The sequence below is a fragment of the Symphalangus syndactylus genome, chromosome 9 (genome assembly GCF_028878055.3).
Source record: "Symphalangus syndactylus isolate Jambi chromosome 9, NHGRI_mSymSyn1-v2.1_pri, whole genome shotgun sequence".
In the NCBI taxonomy this organism is placed as follows: Eukaryota; Metazoa; Chordata; class Mammalia; order Primates; family Hylobatidae; genus Symphalangus; species Symphalangus syndactylus.
The window spans coordinates 101,007,114-101,027,821 of record NC_072431.2 but is presented as its reverse complement, the minus strand read 5'-3'; the positions used below and the strand labels follow the sequence as shown (position 1 = coordinate 101,027,821).

At 42.7% G+C, this 20,708-nt stretch overlaps 1 protein-coding gene across 4 annotated transcripts in view; it reads left to right on the top strand.

The window, feature by feature from the left end:
• The window catches only part of CHN2 (chimerin 2), a 328,135-nt gene that overhangs the window by 191,013 nt on the left and 116,414 nt on the right, over positions 1–20,708 (top strand). For all 4 annotated transcript variants that reach the window (XM_055293563.2, XM_055293565.2, XM_055293564.2 and 1 more), the window contains 3 exons: positions 12,264–12,295; positions 16,928–17,041; positions 19,079–19,364. In XM_055293563.2, coding sequence (XP_055149538.1) covers positions 12,264–12,295; positions 16,928–17,041; positions 19,079–19,364 — 432 coding nt within the window. The remainder of the gene's footprint in view (positions 1–12,263; positions 12,296–16,927; positions 17,042–19,078; positions 19,365–20,708) is intronic.

Here is a 20,708-nt window from a genome sequence, read left to right as displayed (position 1 = left end):
AGACACCCTGGCTCCAGCCCTGGAGATTTTGATTTAATGGAAATATCACTTAGAATTCTATTGTAAGCAATAAAAGTCTATTCTCACTAAACTTAGCAAAAAAAAAAAAAAAAAAAAAAGGCAGGGCCTAGGAGGGCAGACCAATTGTGGTTAGAAGGATATGAGGAAATTCCCTGGATAGAAATAAATGCTGGTCAGAGGGCTTGAGGAAGGATTTGAAGCAAGACTGACAGACCTTGGGCAATAAGAGGTGATAGTTAGCGTCAGAGTTCCAGGGTAGTCCAACCTGCCCTTTGCACCCTGCTTCTCTGTGCCTCAGTTAAGTCCTCTGGAAATGGATATAACTGATCTTACCTCTTGGGTAATCATGAGGATCAGCAGGGTTGATATATGTAAAGAAAGTGCTTAGAACAATGCCTGGTACATAAGTTCTCAATAACTATTAATGGTTATTGTTGTTATTAGGCTCTGCCACACATGTGACTCAACTCTTAACAGTTTCATTTAATGGTTTCTACTCAAGTCACAAATTCCAGAGGCAGAAAATCTGGGTGGCTTATGTTGGTTCACATGTTCACCCTCTAAAGAATGTGAGGGACTTCGATTAGCAGAATCACTGGCTCGAAGTCACAGTTGTTGCCTGTGGTCTTCAGTCTTCACTCTGGAGATTCAGAAAGCAGACAGGGGAACAAGTTTTGTCCTGTAGCTTGGAAGCATAAAGCATCAAGGTGTGAGCTACCACCAATGCCAGTCTTTCCATGGATACCCCTTTTGAAATTTCAGTGAGCCCCAGAAAGGGATCTGGGAGCATCAAGCAAACCTCCCTTTCACTTATTGTGTTATGCCATGAGGCTGAGCTCTGTGAACACTGTGAGCAATATTCTGGGACAACAGAGGTGAAGAAACAGGAGACCTTCCCTCAAGGAGCTCACATCGAGAGCTCATAAAAGCCAACAATCCCAATCCCAGTAAGATCGCCATGGCACTAACTCAGGCCTTTTATAAAGTTCAGAGGTAGGAGACTTCCCCAAGATGGCAGCATTTCAGCTCTTACTTTAAAAATCAGTGAGATTTTGCCAGGCTAAGGCATAGAGGGACTGAAGAACAAATATTAGAATTCCAGGCAGAGGACATAACCCTACCAAAGAATATCCTAGAAGTATGAGCAGCCGAGGGTGTGCTTCAGAAACTACAGAAGCTATGTATGAGGAACATGAAGAACTGAGTGGTGAGGATGTCATGGGGCAAGAGCATGTGTGTCAGTAAGAACATATTCTGGACACACAAGCAAGGACCATCCAGGGAAGATCCTAGATGCTATTCATGTGTTCATCCAATAAATATGTATTGAGCACTTGGGAAGGGCCAGGACTGTTTTAGACTCTAGAGATAGAGCAGTAAGCAAAGTACAGTAATCTTTGCCCTTATATAGTTTCCATTTGAATGGAAGATATTGGCAAAAAATGTATTCATCAGAGTTCTTCAGAAAAAATAGAACCAATTTGTGTGTGTGTGTGTGTGTGTGTGTGTGTTCCAGGTGGTGTAGTTGGAAGGCCTGAGAGCTCTCGAGCTGATGGTGTTGATTCCAGTCTGGGTCTGAAGGTCTAAGAACCAAGAATACCAAGGGCAGGAGAAGATCGGTGTTCCTGCTCTAGCAGTCAGGAAGAGGGAGCATGAATACAACCTTCCTCTGCCTCTTTGTTTTATTCAGGTCCTCAGTGGACAGGATAGTACTGACCCACACTGGGGAGGGCCATCTTCTTTACTCAGTCATTGAGTCAAAGGCTAATTTTTTGGAGAAATACCCTCGTAGACACAACCAGAAATAATGTTTATCAGATATCTGGGAATCCCATGGCCCCTACAAGTTGACACATAAAATTGATCATCATAACACACAAGTAAAATATATAGTATATCAGATGATGATAAATGTCATGGGGAAAAAATGATCCAGAAAAGAAGGATGGAGTATGCCAAGGAGGGGAGTTACCACTTTTAAGTAGGGTGGTCTGGGAAGGTCTGACTGAGTTGTGTATGACCATGCAGCAGTGGGGAAACAGTGAAGAATTCTAAGCGGAGAGCGATGTGACAAGAGTTGCATTTTCTGATTTAAGTGTGAAAGACAGATTGGAAGGTGATAAAAGGATATAGGGAGACCAGTAAAAAGACTACTTTCATGGTCTAGATGAGTAGATAGCCCAGTGGACTTGGAGAGAAAGGGACCATTTTAAGAGCAGTTAAGGAATTGCATACAATGGAGAAGACTTCGTGGCAGATTGCAAGTGGGGTTGGGGAGAGGGAGGAGTCAGAGATGATGATTTCTAGCTTGGGCATTGAGTGGATGATACCCTGGGTGGTAGCATTCACAGGGGTGAAGAGCAAAGGAGGCTGAGCCATTAGGTGTGATGAGTACTGATCAGTCTACCCAGGTCTCCAGAATGGCCATGTTTTAGAGTTTTAACAATTTTCATATCAACCCATCTGTAACAGCAGAGTCAGTGTTCTCTGTAAGTACATTATATCTGTTATTCTTGGGCAATTTCCCTTCCTTTTGGTGTAGGAGAAGATTATGGGCTTTGGAGTCAATTAGACCTTGGTTTGGATCTTATCTCCCTGCCTCTGCATGATCTTCAAGTAATGTTAACCATACGGGCCTTCTTTTTCCCATCTGAAAAATGGGAATGACAGTCTCCATGTGACTTGCTTGTTGGGAGACCTGAAATACCCACACTGAAGGCACTCGTTAAGTGTTGGCTCCTCCTCTGCTCCTCCTGGCCCTGCCCTTAGTGGAGTTCTGGATCAAGGTCAATAGGACTGAACTGGGTGAAGATCAGAACCAGTAGCAAAAGGGCTCAATGCACGAGGCTTGGGTATTTGTATGAGTGTGTCTGGGTGTAATTGCCCTTCCATTACTTTTAAAATCTAAATATAAATAATTTTGTCAATTTGCCTTCCTCTGGTATGATATTAATACTTTTGTGTGTAGTGCTTATGTAATGAACCCTGAGAAAACAGGACTTCTCTGAATCCCATACGGGACAGCCATTAGACAGTGCTTTAGCCACTCCTTCCTGAGAAATCTTCTGTGACCTGGGAAAGCTGTGAGTGGTGGAAGTTTTGTTTCCAACCCAGCAATCAGGGCAAAATTTCAAAGCTACATGCTGTGAGCTGTGGAGTCCCATAGCAGTAAGGAATTCAAACATTAATTTACATGTATGCCTAGCATGGCTGATCACTCCCAAGAAATAAATTTCTTCTTTAGTGTTTTTTGTAGTTTAACCTTGTTTAAAATTTTTCCAGGGAGGGAGGAGGTTCCCTTATTAATCTTACTGACATTTTAGTCTGTTCCATTTTGTATTCATCTGATATATTTCCTTAAGTAGTTGGAGGTCTTTCACCAGTACTGTTTTTTCTTAAAAGCTACCTTTATAAATTATCAGCATTATCAAAAGTAAATATTTCCTTCTGCCTTCCTTTTACTCCATTTTACTTAATGTATTTAAAGTTTTTGTTGCTTATTTGCATTTTTGGTTAAAAAAAGTTTCTGATATTCTTCCTTGGGAATACTTAACAGTTCAAAGTTCTTCCAGTCTAAAGCAGGGTTTATTGACCTTGGCACTATTGACCTTTTAGAAGGATAATTGTTTGTTGTAGGAGGTTGTCACATGTACTGTGTGATGTTTATTAACCTCCCTGGATTCTACCCACTAGAGGCCAGGAATACCCTCCCCCCCATTCCTGACAGTCAAAACTGTCATGAGGCAAAAAATAAGCCAAAGAAGAGGGACGGGGTATGCCAAGGACAGGAGGTCCCACTTTTAAGTAGGGTGATCTGGGAAGGTCCCGCTAAGTTGTGCAGGTTTGACCACGTGGCATTGGGGAACCAGTGGGGAATTTTGAGCAGAGAACAATGTGACGAGATTTCCTCAGACTTTGACAAATGTCCCTTGAGGAGCAGAATCACCTCTCCTCCCAGTTGAGAACCACTGGCCTAAAGAAAATATTTTATGTTTGCTCTAATATTATCACTGATAATCATAATTTCTGGAAAATTTTGGGGGCAGAAGTGAAGCCAGAAAATAAACCAAATGATTGGGAACTGCTTTTGTCTTGAGCACCCCTAAGCTGATCTACTTGTGTGCATCTGTAAGTTCACAGAATGTTTCGATCAGGTTGCTAAAGTATCCAACTTGTGTGTATGTACAGAACTTAGCAAAGCGATTGGTCACCTTTTAAGGAGATTTATTACAGAAAGACTGACCAGTGGACATTTATAGTACATTCTAATCAAGACAGGAAGGAATTCACCTCGTCAGTGCCCTATTCAATTTCCAGAAGTGTTAAAGAAATGCCATGAGGAAAAAATTAGGCCTTAGATTCTAAATGGAAAGAAATGGGAGATTTTAGAGTCTGCTCAATTTTCATTCTATGCTCTGCACTTTGACTACAAGAGTGTAAATTTCAGTACTTGCATTTTCTTTCTCTCCTTTTCAATGGGGGAATCTTTGATTTCTAATTAAAAAGGAATTATCTATATTTATTTTTTGTGGATGAAATTGCCCCAGTGTCACCAGCACAAATCCCCCCATCAAAAGCCTTTTCTCCCCTACTTGATCCATCTCTCAGAAAATCCAGCAATCTAGCTGCGCCGTGTAGGAGGCTGCTAAATCGGGTTTTTGAATTATTTCTATTAAGTAAAAACTTAACATATACCAGCTGCAGAGGGATTATAGAAGTTTTGTTCTTTCAATAATTGGAAACCTTGTTTACAGAGGACTCACAATATTCTGTAAATGTCTTTGTGTTGAACATAAAGGAACTTGTGTTTATCTAGGCAATGATAATCTGACTATAAAGCAAACTCATTTAAGGATTATGCTTCCTGTGTCTCACTGTGCAGCTGTCACCCTACTGTTCTTTGGAGCTTTGCAAAATACTGAGAAGTCTTCCTTAAAATTGAAAAATACATTGGGAAATAAACCAGGTAGTTTGGGAATACACGTGATTCCAAATCACAGGGAAATATTTGAGAGACCCCAAATGTCACTCCATCCTAGGCAAATTTTTCCGAAGTTCACATTTGCCAATTCATTGATGGAATTCAGTTCATTCAAGAGAGATTTTAAGGTCTTGAGTTCTAGCAAAGAAAACTGAAGACCATTCAGATAATCTAATATTTAGTCAAACTGTAAATTTTGAGAGCCAACAAAGGCATTAGCGCTGATTAGTATCTACTGGAGAAGGAGTGAAGCACAGTACTTAGGGGTGGTCCCAGTCTAGGCTCAGCCACTTACTAGCTCTGTGACCTCACGCTATTTAGCGGTTCTCTTTAAAATAACAGCACTCACTTACCTTGGAGCATTGTTTAGAGACTTAAATGAGACAATAGGAGAGAAACCCTCAGGACTGTGCCTGGCACAGAGTAGCCACTCAATAAATGAGAACCAATTGCCACGATGGTCCAAGTCTCACATGGAGTATCTCATCTAATCTGTGAAACAGCCTTATTAAAATAGCCCATTTTTATAACTCCAGTTTTACTGAAAATTGAGAAAAATGAGTTGCAAAGGAGTGTAATAACCTACTCAGAGTCCCACAGTAACTGGATTGATGAGCAAGGGTCCACATGCATATTCTGTGTCTCATTCTGCAAACATGTAATGAGGACAGGCACTCTTGTTTTCTGAACACTCACTATTTGAATATTTGCTATTGGGACTTGCTAAAAGCCATTCCCAATTAGAAACCAGCTATGACACCTTCTCTCATGTGTGGCAGCTTCTCAAACTTTAATGTATCTATGAGTCCCCTTAGAATTCCAGATCCCACATTTCTAGCAAATTCCAAGATGATGCCAATACTTCTGGCCCCGTGATCACACTCTGAGTAGCAGGGTGCTGAAAGACGAAGGGTGGGCTTCTCTCATATCTGTGTTCTCCTGATCAGCTGCATGTTTAAACATATAGCACATTATATCTGTAATTTCCCTACCTTTTCCCTGAGGGTTTAGCCCTTCAGTATTTGTTTAGGCCAGGACCCTAGGAGCGCTACCAACTCAGGTCCAATTAGATAGTAACTTTCAAATCTTTGGTAATATCACTGCATTGTTTATTTTTATTATAATACATGCTCAGTGTAGAAGGCTAATGAAATTCCTATTTATTCAGCTGTAGACTGCACACAAATATACCTACTCATTACTGCATTAAGTGTTAAACAACTAGGCAATTGTTTTTTAAATGTTTTATATTGTGAAAAGATTGCTATTAGATTGTCAGGTAATTATTTAGGAGCATTTTAGTAATATTTGGAAAATGGATATTTTTGCATTCTCTAAAAATGAATTTTTTTTTCTGTGTAAAGTAATGGAATATAGGCTCTTGCTGTTTGAAGCTTTGCTGCCCTACACATTTTTTAGGAATGGGTTAGACTCAGATAACAAGGGGTAGCTGCATTTACTCTGTGACAGACATTGGGAGAAATCCTGGAAATAGGTGAATGATGAAGACAAAATTGCTGCTCCACAGAACAGTTAGGAAAAAAATGGCAAATAAATATTTAAAATATGGTGAGATAAGTTTTCTAATGGAGATACATAAAAGGAGCTCTAAGAACACAGCAAGGGATGGGCCTAACCCTTCCTTCTATACAGAGGAGACCTTCTCAGGATCCCAGCGATAGCTCATAGCAACTGACTGGGCTGTCTGCGCCAGGCACTGTTGCAAGCATATTACACATATTTATTCATTTAGCTCCTACAACAACCCCATGAGGCAGGTACTTTTATTATCATTCTCATTTTAAAGATAAGAAAACTGAGGAGTATAGAAATAAGTAACTTGCTTAAATTCCCACAGATCTGGCCTCAGACCTAGGCAGTTTGAGTCCAGAGCCTGCCCTCTTAACCCACATGTGATCTGGCTCATTTGAAAGATAATTCAGGATCTTAAAATAAGACCATGTAAAAATGATGGACATATTAGAGGGCATACACTTATGGCCTCATTTGGTTTGATGAGTACAGAGGATGAACATAGGGCGATGAGGCCGTTGGGCTGAAAACATAACATTCGCATGGTCTCATATATGTAGGAGCACGGAGTGTGGACTGTGGATAGTAGGGACAGGACTGAGCCCATCTCCAGTAGTCACAGTGCTAACAATTTAATTATACTTGAGATGTAACTATAAAGTCATAACATAGATGTTATTTTAACACATCTGTTACATGGGCCTGGTCCCTTCCCATCAGTCACTTTGGGAAGCTCTGCTTTCATTTCTACCAAGTTCCCATTGCTCAGAGCGTGTTGGGAACGTCTCTTCTAAAATTCCCATTGCTCAGAGCGTGTTGGGAACGTCTCTTCTAAAATTCCCATTGCTCAGAGCGTGTTGGGAACGTCTGTTCTGAAATTCCCATTGCTCAGAGCGTGTTGGGAACGTCTGTTCTGAAATTCCCATTGCTCAGAGCGTGTTGGGAACGTCTCTTCTAAAATTCCCATTGCTCAGAGCGTGTTGGGAACGTCTCTTCTAAAATTCCCATTGCTCAGAGCGTGTTGGGAACGTCTCTTCTGAAATTCCCATTGCTCAGAGCGTTTTGGGAACGTCTCTTCTAAAATTCCTTCAGTGCAAGTCACAGTGAAAATCTTATTCTCTTATGATCATGCCTGGTTTTTGTCTCAAATGTTTTTCCTAGTTTGGTCACTCACCCCACTTACTGGTCTTGGCTCCAAATAACTTAGGCTGGTTTGCTGAAATAACATGCACTCTCAAATCCATTCTCAAAAAAATAAAAGTATGTATATTTCTACATACAGTGATTCTGACTTTAGTATATGCTTTAAAATCATCTAGAGGGCTTGATTAAATTACACATCATACCTTTACCCTCAGTAATTTTGGTTCAGCTGGTTCGAGATGGGGACGCTGTCTGCAGTCTTTAACAAGCATCTTGAAGTTTCTGTTTTGAATGACCAATCCACACTTTGAGAAGTGTACCTTTAAGGATATTCACAAGAAAGGGTGGTATATATTAAGATAGTTCCAAAAGAGAAATTCCAAAAATGTTCTGGTCAACAGGGATATAAGTGGCATGTATTGTGCCTACTTTGGGGGACTATTCTCTTGTAGATGATGCTTATTTAGAATAAAATGTTCAGTTTTATTTTTAAAAAGAATCAGCCGGCCGGGCGTGGTGGCTCACGCCTGTAATCCTAGCACTTTGGGAGGCTGAGGTGGGCAGATTGCCTCAGCTCAGGAGTTCGAGACCAGCCTGGGCAACACGGTGAAATCCTGTCTCTACTAAAATACAAAAATTAGCCAGGTGCGGTGGTGTGCACCTGTAATCCCAGCTACTCAGAAGGCTGAGACAGGAGAATCATTTGAATCTAGGAGGTGGAGGTTGTAGTGAGCAGAGATCGTGCCACTGCACTCCAGCCTGGGCAACAGAGTGAGACTGTGTCTCAAAAAAAAAAAAAAAAAAAAGAATCAGCCACCATTCTGCATGGTCACACCATATACAGTGAAACACTCTATGCCTTGGGAAGGACCCATTTCATGTGTTTTCTCACTCAATGACCTCCTACTTGGTGTTCTCCCTCTGTAAAGAGAGGTGTTCCTTTTTGAGCCAGCTGGATCACCTAAGGACCCAGTATTAGAAGAACTAGTAATCCATCTAACACGATTACATATTTTCTTTCTCTTAAAAAGAATGAGCTGCTTTCACTTCTTGGGGTCAGAGCACTAAATCCCAAGAGCAGACATGGCAGATCCGACAGCTGTCAGTCATATTCACAAACGCCAGGTTCACCAGGTGATTGATTGACCAGCTGCAGCTGCTGTCCTAGGATAGTCACAGTGGCAGGGAAGCTCCAGAACTAACCTTCATTCTTGTCATGATATATTGCATTTTCCATTCCTTTCTGAATCCATGTGACTGCCTAAATTTTTTGATTAAGTTGCCTGATTTTAACAAACATAGTTTTCAATGAGAATGCAAGAAGAACTTCTGAGTTGCCTTACTTTTTATTTATCAACTATCCTGTTGCCTTCACACCTACTGAAGAGAATCTCATACAATTGGAAACAGAAATTGAGAGTTATAGTTTCTTAAATTCAGTTTCACAGCTTGGTCCTGGTTTCCACTGATGGCCAACACGGAGCCTTGCCCAGGGAGTGAGTCAGGCTTCTCTAAGGCACTGCTTGGGGGAACAGCACAGAGGTTCTTAGTCTCTTGGCAGACCTTTGTCCCTGGGAGCCCTAGCCCCCAGCCACCTATTCTTTCTGGATCTGAGGATCCAGTATTATCCACCTTGAAGAAATGTGGACGTTGTATGATTTGTATAGCATCATTTAACTTAAACATTAAGCTCTTGACTGGTTTAAAGCTTAGTGAAGTATGGAAGTAGAGACTGTGTTTAGACTCCTGTGAGTAAAAAGTTTATAAAAAGAAGAGGATTTTGTTTTTTTGATCCCAGCCTGTCTCTCTCTCTTTGACATTAACAAGGACACATATATTTTCTTTAAGAGCTTCAGGGACAAAAAAGGAAGGAGAGATTGGAGTGCTATCAAAATGGCCCCCAACCAGTAGAAGCAGTGATCAGATGGCCAACCACATCCTCTATCTTTACTCTCCCTTACTTCTGTCTTTCCTACCCCTTACATAGAGTTGCCAGATTTAGGAAAGAAAGAAAGAAAGAGAGAGTGAGGAAGGGAGGGAGAGAAGGAGAGAGGGAGGGAGGGAGGAAGGGAAAGGAAGAGGAAGGGAGGGGAGGGGAGGGGTAAGAGGGGAGGGGAGGGGGAAGAGGGGAGGGGGAAGGGGGGGAAGAGGGGAGGGGGAAGAGGGGAGGGGGAAGGGGGGGAAGAGGGGAGGGGGAAGAGGGGAGGGGAGGGGAAGGGAAGAGTGGGGAAGGGGGGGAGAAGGGGGGAAGGGAGGGGAGAAGGGGGGAAGGGAGGGGAGAAGGGAGGAAGGGAGGGGAGAAGAGAGGAAGGGAGAGAAGGAAGGAGGGACCAGGATGCCTAGTTAAATTTAAATTTCAGGTATACAAGGAATCATGTATTGGTATATATCTCATGCAATATTTGGGACCTATTCTATGGCCCTCTTCCATGCCTGTCCCACACAATTCAGGGCTCTTCTTTTATTTTCTAGTGGTTTTCATTTTCAGAAGATTTGTCCCTCAATTGGATCAAACTCTCTTCTGGGCAGAATCTTATCTGGCATCTTTCAAGGCACCCTAAATATCAGCTTCCCTCTCTAGGGGTCTATGTTATTTTTCTCCTTAAGCGTTTCCCTCTGCTAAGTGCAGAACACCCCTGAGCACCTCATACCTTTCCTCTCTGCACCTGCAAGGTCGTTACTTCATGCACATGGCTGGCCTGAGCATAGAGCCCAGAACATAAGGGTGCTGTATATTTTTATAATTGGTTGATGAACTGAAAGCAATTTGTTGTCTTGTTAAGAATCAATTAAATTCAGCATTTATTAACTGTTTACCTGCATGCCAAGAGTTAGTAGTATTACCATGTGGCTCATCTGGGAAGTTAGATTAGTAACTCTTTCTCTTTTAGGGTAATAAGAAGATACAGGAAGGGAATAGGGTTGAGAGCTACACCCAGATTTTGCAAACTTCTGCTACGGTTCAGCCAAAAAGATGGAAATTTAAAAATTGTCCTCATATATAGAGAATCACTTCAAATTTTGGAATATCGCCTCTCAAAGAATGGAGATTTTGCCATTATATATCGTCAACTTTCCTTGGCTTTTCTAGTTCTAAATTTCTTCTCTGGCATGTTGGTTTTACAGTCACATATCTATAATATTATAAAACTAAAAAAAGAACTTTGAAAGCCAAAAGAATGATATAAATGACAACATATTCAATTCTCATTAAAAAGCTTACCAGCCTGTAGAATAATGGCACACATCATTTATAGAAAGGATATCAGATAACCAGGTGCCTTTTTACACACTTTCTGCTTCTGTTAATGATATTATTTAAATCTTCCTTCACAAATGACACCGAGGAGGCTTTGAACCTTGAAGATGAAGTTATGGATGTCCTGCTTGGTTGAGTAGTTCTCAGGTGTAAAATGCACAGAAGAGTGAACACATATTTAGAAGTGTCTAGATGATACGTTTTGTACCAGTGAGGCTTGTCCTAGGCAGCATTGTGAGTGTGGTCCCCCAAAGCCCCACCTCCGCCTTTCTGAGCCTTTTCCCCTAGCTCCTAGTGTCCTGTTACCTATTCAGATCTGCATCCTTTGGAGGATGCAGCTAGGCCAGGAAACTGCCTCATATCATGAAATCCTGCTACTGTGCCTGTCCCTGAGCCCTGCTGTGAAAACTGTCCATTTGACTCTAGGAAGAAATGACTGTGAATAAAACAGCTGCCAAGCTCATATCCTACAACAGTGAATAAACATCAACTTGCTATCATACATATAACCATTCATAAAAACCCATAACTTAATGTGGCTCTACAATGTTTTGAGTGTCCCTGGAGTTAGGGGAGAAGAACAAAGGCCGAGCATGAGAAATCATGTCACTTTCTCACCAACTCCAACATCATAAACATGCAAACACAAAGCTCTTATGAAAGCAGATGATCATGTATGTGAGAAAAATCGGATGTGATCACCTCAAGGCTAAAGCTGTGATTGTGATTGAAAGATCCTTTCTGGAATGTTTGTGTTTTAGTCAAGTCATAAATCTTGTCCCCTGTAGCCTGCACCTCTGGTGTCAAATGAATTTCACCTCATTAGCCACATGTTGAAAAAATAAGAATGTTAGAATATTGATTTTATTTGGAACGTGATCAAGTTAAGTCTGCTTTATTTTTTAATCCAGGTAGACTCCTTGTTTTAATTATAAATACATAATAAAAACAATTAGGCACAGAGTGAAATAAATGCTTATGTTTTATTCATGACAGAGTAGTTTTATTCTTCAGGATGAAGCCTTATAATATCCTTACAAATTCGTTAATATTAAAATAAGCATCGCTTTGTTTTTGTTGAAAATTCTCTTATTGGATGATTGGGTTTGGGAGGGAAATGAGCCTAATGATTGATTCTAGGTCATTCCTACCTGATACTGGAATGTGCTGATTATAACTCCATAGCTTCATGGATCTCTGATTTGGAGGATACAATCTGTAATAAAATTACTACCAGGACCCTAGTTCTGTTTATTTGAATAGCATTTTTATCTAGCTGATTTGAATTCAAGTGCATTATTAATTTTTTTTTCTTTTTTAATATAGGTGGAAAACAGACCAAAATATTATGGAAGAGAGTATGTATTATACTATTCTTTGTTTTAATAATTTAATAAGTAGTCATTTCATGTGTCATTTAAATATTACAAATTTTCTAATATGTGGTCATCATCATATGTCTATTTTGCAAGAGTTTAATGATAAGAATAAATGCAATCAGACTCCTTTGAATTAATATTTTTTATAGCAGTCAAGTGCTTGGTTTCCATTAATGTGGGAGGTGGAGAATCTTGCGCTACTTTTCCCTCCACAAAAGAGCTACTGAGTGCCTGGCAAGTACTTGAAACGGAAGGCAGCATTTTTCATAATGGAGGCTCTCTGTTAGTGTTTCATTTCACTTTCTACCTCAACACAATAGAAACGTTTGGTGTGTCCAAGATGGTACATTGTATGTGAGTTCCTGACTTTTGTGTACCTCGGTGCAGTGGTCAGGATAGGCATCCCACTTCCCTGCAGTCTCATAAAACACAAATGATGATTTCTCTTGGCTTGGGTGTATTAGCCAAATTGCCTTAATACTCCCCTTTCCATTTTTCTCTTAATTTCAACTCTTGTTTTGTTTCACTTTTTCCAAAACCTACTGCCCAGCAAATACACGTGACCATAAAAATAATTCGCGGTCTAAGCCTACGGTGTGTACGGCACATCACAGAGGGCAGGCAGAATAGGCCAGGGGAGAGGAGATGCATCAATCACTTTTCTTCCCAAGTCCAACCTGGAGGCATTGTGACGCAACGTCTCTTTCGAGTCTACCTTCCAAGCTCTCACAGCCAATCTCAAACCTTCGTCTTATTCCCTTGCCTGTCAGAGCCTCATCTTCATGATTAATGACCCTCTTAGTGGTCCCAGCCCAGTGCACCTTCCTAATTGCCACAGCTGCATTTCAGAACCTTCCTTGCAGCGCCCTGGGAATTTGACCAGCACCCCTGGAATGCCTGCCTGGGGGCACTGGCCTCCGCTCCTCTCTACCCCATGTCCCTACTGTCTAATCTATGTTGTAGTATGGCTTTTTTTCCTCAGTATGCTTATTTGTTTTTTTCTTGAAGACAGCACAATTAATTTAAAAAATAGAAGAAAATGAAAACCTACCAATTCTAAAAGGAGCTGTTTCTTATGCATTTTCTTTTTGCAGATAAGTTTTGTCGAACAATTATTTAATTCTCATCTTCTTACCCCCAATTCATGTAAAACATATGAGAGTCTTGAGACTAAGGAAGTATTTTCTTAACTACCAAAAGGAGCATCTTTTATTAGATGGTAATTAGCCTAAACCCTTCAGATTCTGTGTTTTCCTTTATTTTTTTAAAAAATGAAGGGTATTTTTTTCTTCCACTTAAAAAGTAATACATGCTGCATTCAGGAAATGCACATACACATTTATTCCTAGAAGGAACCACAAGAAACTATTGACAATGGATACCTTTAGGGAGAGAGGACTTTTGCATTTTTAGTTCTTTTATACCTTCAACTTTTGAAATTGGAATTTTCTGCTGTTCACAGGTATTACTTTTGTTTTTAAAAATAAATTATGGCTGGGCACAGTGGCTCACGCCTGTAGTCCCAGCACTTTGGGAGGCCAGGGAAGGCAGATCACTTGTGCTCTGGAGATTAAGACCAGCCTGGGCAACATGGGAAGACCTCATCTCTACAAGAAATACAAATATTACCTAGGCATGGTGGCACATGCCTATGGTCCCAGCTACTCAGGACCACAGGTGGGAGGTGGGAGGATCAGTAGAGCCCAGGAGGTCAGTTGAACCATTGCACTCCAGCCTGGGCAACAGAGTGAGACCTTGTACAAAAAAAAATTAATAAATTAATACCAATTAACTTGGAAAAATTAGAAAATAAACGAAAATAGAAGATGGAAAATACCCATAGTTCCACCATGAAAGAGAATCATTGCTAAGCTTTTCCCTTCATCTCTTTCTGGTCCTTGTGCATGCTTGCTTTTTTCTTACCAAGTTGCAATCATACTAATATATTAGATATTATAGGTTGGAGATATTTGGACTTTTAAAACCCATGCATAAAGGGGATGACAAGCCACGGACTGGGTCTTCAGGTGCACAAAATTGTCATTTTCTTCTTTTGAATGATTGAACTTAATTATTGACACCGTTTGATGCTGTCAATCACTTAAACTTGCCAATTCAAGTGAATTAAAACTTAAGTTATAGTGTTCAATAGTACGGTAAGGTGACTATAGTTAAAACAATTTATCGTATATTCCAAAATAGCTAAGAGAGGCTTTCGAATGTTACTAACATAAAGAAACAATAAATGCTTGAGGTGACAGGCATCCTGATTACCCTGATTTGATCATTATACATTGTACTTATGTATCAAAATATCACATGTTCCCCATAAATATGTACAATAATTATGTATCAATTAAAAATAAAAATAGAAAAAGTATGCATACTCAGAATCAAGAATTAAAAAAGAAACATAAGACTTAGCTGCTTTTGGCTGGGCACAGTGGCTCACACCTGTAATCCCAGCACTTTGGGAGACCGAGGCGGGTTGATCGCCTGAGTTCAGGAGATCGAGAGCACCCCGGGCAACATGGTGAGACCACCCCATCTCTACTGAAATACAAAAAATTTGCCGCGCATGGTGGCGTGTGCCTGTAGTCCCAGCTACTCAAGAGGCTGAGGCACAAGCATTGCTTGAGCCTGGGAGGCGGAGGTTGCAGTGAGCGAGCTGAGATCGCGCCACTGCACTCCAGCTTAGGCTACAGAGTGAGACTCTGTCTCCAAAAAAAAAAAAAAAAAAAAAAAAAATCTAGCTGCTTTTGGGTTAACTGCCTTGTTTAGAGACTACCCCTTTTCCTGTCCCTTCTCCTGGAGTGACCTGGGGCAGGTCCCTCTGCGTACCCTGTCCTGTTATTGTTACTCTGGCCCACGAGTTGTGTCTTCGACATCCCAGCTTTTGTCCTTTCTACTTATGTGTGGGAATATTGGCAATGCTGTCTGCCCCTCCCACTCTCCTGCTGCACGTCCGTCCCCCCACACCCACCCCGACACTCACTGCCAACCCACCCGCCAACCCATCCGCAAGGCTGCCCCAGGGCTCTTCGCCCAGGCCATCTGTCCCATCCTCTCCAACCTGGCTCAGGCCGCACAGGAGGCTCCTCCGCAAGGTCCAGTGGCCTCACTCTCAAACCCCCACCTCTGCTCCAGGCCCCAATAAACTGGCCTCCCAGTTCCAATCCATACCTGCTATGCAGGGCCAGTTAGACCCCCTGAGACTGGGCTCTGCCTCAGTCCCTCCCACCAGAACCGGGGATTCACAGCACGTTCACCCTCACTCAGAAGAGCGTTGCTCCAAGACCTCCAGGCATCAGCTCTTGAGATTTAACATCAAAATTTGGGAAGCCAGAAAGCCTTTTTCTCCCAGGCCATCACTGCCATACACCTTTAAGAAGCGATTTTGAAACACAAAGCCACAGGCTGCTTCTGACCTCACTTTCCTTGGACAGAAGCTTCAGCTTGGAAGGTCTACTTTTTAAGGGTACAGGGAATTAGGAAATAAATATTGTGATAGGCACTTTTAAAAATGTTATCCTTCTGCATTTGTACTCTAACTTAATTGCTGCATTCCTGAGGAAAATACAAAACAAAACAAAACTTGTCTAGCTGACTTCCCTTTCCCCCTCTTCCTTTCAAGAAAGTAAAGGAGTTTTTCTCTGTCCAGAAAATTTATTCTCTGATTTATTATCCAAAGTTCTCCAAGGTTGGGTAATCCTAGAAAGAGGTGTTACTCCTCCCCCAGAAGCTTGGAGTCCCTTGGGACTGCCTCACTCCCCAACCCAGCTTGCCCCACTTGCCAGGAAATACTGATTGATCAAATCTCCAGTCCTGTGGGAGGAGCAGCTGTATTTACTTAAAGGCAACAGGGAACGTGGACCCAACTCCTACCTCTCCCTCTGCCTCTGTGGAGTCACTGTCCACTCTCTGGGCCTCAGACAACTGCCTCCACGTCAGAGTGATCATGGGCCAGCACACAGCCCTCCCGGATATGCCACATTTTCCACATGCATGTGTATGGGTTTTAAAATGGTAGAGAAGATAAATTTATCTTTAAAAAAGAAAAACAGGTACATTTTCTAAAATATCCATAAGGTATTGCTCTCCAAATGTAAAGAACCGGAAGAATGTTGATTATAGCTACCTCTTTCCAGAAAATGAGCCTCTAAAATTAACACCACCCTGCACCTGAAGCAAGCAGGTTGCTAATCAGTAAATGTCCACTTGCAATTAGGATAACACATAGTTCTCTGAGCTGAGAGCTAAGTTGATAATTGCTCTTCTGTTATTTCCCATGGTTAAAAAAAAAAGGGGTGGTGGTGGTTGAGCAACCTGGCTTTTTGTTCCAACTTTCATTTTCAACTTGAGAGCAAAGACACTAGCAGAAAGCCAGGTGGACTGGGCATCCTTCCTTTTGTTTGCCTGCTTGAATACTTGTGTTTGGAGCATGTGAGGGGTGGTTCCAAGTCACTTAAGATGTGCAGCAGTCACCCCCCTCTTCACTCAGTTGGGGGGCTGTCGATTCTGGGTGCCCCCACCATCCTTTTAAGGCTAGTTCTTTGTGGTCCTTATTCTGTATGTGGTCTGTTCAGAGCATTGATGGTCTTGCACCTTCAGGTTTCACGGGATCATCTCCCGGGAGCAGGCGGATGAGCTTCTTGGAGGCGTGGAGGGTGCCTACATCCTTAGAGAAAGCCAGCGGCAACCAGGATGCTACACGCTGGCTCTCAGGTGAGGCGCATTTCATTCCTTGTTTTCATTGCTGTACAAGTGGCTTCACTGATTTTTGCCCATTTTTAAGAATTGTAGTAGAGTATACATAACACAAAATTCATCATTTTTCCCATGTTTATGTAATAAGAGGGGTGTCCCACTCTCTCACCCAGGCTGGAGTGCAGTGGCACGATCATGGCTCACTGCAGCCTCTGCCTCCCAGGCTCAAGTGCCTCCCACCTTAGCCTCCTGAGTAGCTGGGACCACAGGCACACACCACCGTGACTGGCTAATTTTTTTTTTTTGGTAGAGAATGGGGTCTCACCATGTTGCCCAGGCTGGTCTTGAACTCCTGGGCTCAAGCCATCCGCCTGTCTCAGCCTCCCAAAGTTCTGGGATTACAGTCATGAGCCACTGCACCTGGCTTCCTTTTACCATTTTTAAGTAAAATTCAGTGGCATTAAGTACCTTCTTAATGTTGTACAAACATCTCCGTATTCATTTCCAAAACTTTCTCATCATCCCACACAGAAACCCACTACCGTAAACAATTACCCCTCCCTACTCCTTACTTGGTATCTTCACTTGTTTCTGAAGCACCAGCAGTAAATCAGAGTTTGTATACATTTCCTCAGCCACAGATGCTGTCAGTAGGTGTGGACACTGGGACTCTGATTATGGACACACAGTAAACTGGAGAACCATCTGGAAAGTTAGTGTTTCTACAGCCACCTCTGCCTGCACCATCTAGCTGGCCGAGGCTGCAGCGTCTTTGCCTCAGCTCCCAGCAGCTCATGTTGAAGGAAGGGTTCCTTCACCTGGCGTTGCATGTGCAGACCTCACAAGACCTGCATTTGCTCCTGGGGTTCTCTCAGCGTTCACCTTGTTGACCCCAGGAACCTGTCGTGAGGGCAGTCATGACCCTTCAGGCCAGTGAGCCAGTAGAACAGGCTCTACTGAGCCTTTACCGCAAAATCACAAGTATGAAACATCACAACATGAGACAGACAGCATATTTATGGCACTTTTCAAACCTTGATCAAATATCTTCTGTCATTTGATCCTTGCTGCAGCCCTATACATTTTGGGGAAGGTATCCAATTTCAGAACTGAATTGTCTTCCAAAAGTTCGTTTGTGAACTCTTCAGAATTGGAAAGCTCTCTCTCTATAGAGGGAATGGTGTCCGTGGAAGCCCTTCCCAGGCCCACAATGGTGTATTCCATGCACCAGCTCCCTATTATGGCTGTGCAATGACACTTTCCAAGTTGCAGCATGTCTACAACATATCTTAAATAATGTAATTATGAGGACAAGCTTAAAAGGCTATTATATCATGCGCTGTAGGTGTGCAAAATACTTTCCTATCTTCCCAGCACTTCAGTAGCAGAAACTGGCAGTTCTAGTGGGGAGTCAAGCAGGGGCTGTAGATGGAAGGCCAGGGCCCAGAGAGGAGGGAACCTCTAGATTAGATTGTGGGGACGCTGGCAACGGCTCCAGCAGGGAGTTTAGCACACCTTATTGCTTCCCTTCTGCTGCACCAACTAGGGTAGAAGCATGGGGTGCTCTGCTGGAGGTGGTAAAGATGCGTTAACAAGGACCAGGAGCAGGGCATCCCTTGCAGAGGTAATTGCCAGGTATAGAGGAGAGCTGGTTCCCGTTAAGTAATTTTATAAGTAACGTAGTTGTAAATCCGGCATTACCCTCTACTTTTACAAATGAGAGGGATACTGACAATGACCTTAGTGATTTCTAGGATCAGACGACTCCATGTGATGGCCTGGGGTTAAGCCCCACCTCTGCCTCGTTCCAGTCATGTAAACTCAAGCAGGAACCGCCATCTCTTCAAGCATCAGTTGCCTTTGCAGTAAAACAGGCATAACCGTTATACCGTCTCAAAGGGTCTCTATGATCATTGGGGGAAAAAAATCACATCAAGTGCTTAGCCCTGTGCCTGGGATACACTAAGTATTCAAAAAACGTTAGCTGCTATTGTTATCACTCCACCCTGTGCTTATTTCTAACGTGGTTGTAATCCGTCATTCTCTCATGGGCAGGTTTGGAAACCAGACCTTAAACTACAGGCTCTTCCACGATGGCAAACACTTTGTGGGTGAGAAGAGGTTTGAGTCGATTCACGATCTGGTGACAGATGGCTTGATAACACTGTACATAGAAACAAAAGCTGCCGAGTACATTTCAAAAATGACAACTAACCCCATCTATGAACACATTGGATATGCCACCCTACTCAGAGAAAAAGTATCCAGAAGGCTGAGCAGGTCTAAAAATGAACCAAGAAAAACAAACGTCACACACGACGAACACACGGCGGTGGAAAAGGTGAGCTGTGTGTGCTGGAAACAGCCTCTCTTGTTTTAAGTCCATGCCACATCAACAGGCAGGTGAACTATAGGTGCGACTTGCTGAAATGTTGGAGGAGACCCACCCCCACCCAAAGAACTCTAGAATGTTAGTGCCAAAGGGACCTTAGAAATCTTCTAGCTCAGGCTGGGCGCGGTGGCTCACGCCTGTAATCCCAGCACTTTGGGAGGCCGAGGCGGGCGGATCACGAGGTCAGGAGATCGAGACCATCCTGGTTAACACGGTGAAACCTCGTCTCTACAAAAAATACAAAAAATTAGCCGGGCGTGGTGGCGGGCGCCTGTAGTCCCAGCTACTCGGGAGGCTGAGGCAGGAGAATGGCGTGAACCCGGGAGGCGGAGCTTGCAGTGAGCCGAGATTGTGCCACTGCACTCCAGCCTGGGCAACAGAGCGAGACTCCGTCTCAAAAAAAAAAAAAAAAATCTTCTAGCTCAGCCCCCTCATTTTACAGATGAAGCCCAGAAATGTTTGATGATTTGTTCAGATTCATACAGTCAGACCCAGGACTTCAACCAAGTCATTTGTGGGTTTATTTCGAGTTTGAAAGAAAAAAAAACAAAACTCCATTAATGTGTTACGATGAAACATGTTTTCAGTCGCCATTTGAGGTGTCACTGGCTCCATCTTTAGTTCCACCCAGCCAGCCAAATGCGTGGTATTTGTATTTGCTTCTCTTAGGACTGGGTGACTGCCCATGATCCACACAGGTCAGGTCTCTTGAAGGTGGTCTTACTTAGATAACAGGTTTCACTGACAGATACGGGAGCATTTCACTGACAGATATGGGAATGTGGCTATCTCTGGGAAGTAGAAAGACAAGCTGTCCTTTCCCCCAAAGTTATTATGCCTCACCAAGGATTAAAAAACTCCTATGTGGGCAAGTATGCAGGCGGAGGGTAGATTGTGGCAGGAGGCGGCTAGGGATATCTGATTTTCCTCTCCAGTAAGTTGCTGTTTGTTTGAAAGGCACCACCAGAGTTTGCTAGCAGATTTTTGGGATGTGCCCCTTGAGGGACCATCTGCTTTGCCTGGTCCTATCTGTTCCCCACTGAAAGAAAGCGACAGCCAGCCATGCCAATCAGTCCCTGCAGAGTCTGTGCTGAGCCCGGCTTGTTAGGCACACTAAGGCTGGGACAGATAGAAATAAGCGGATAGGAGGTACAGCCCCGCCACACTGCTCCTTCCAGTGGTCACTAATCCTAGTTAAACCAGAACGGGCCTCCCGTCGTCCAGTGTCAATGGGAAGCAAAGGAGCCTCGGGCTGACGGACTCAGGACTGGCATTGGCAGAGGGGCTTCATCA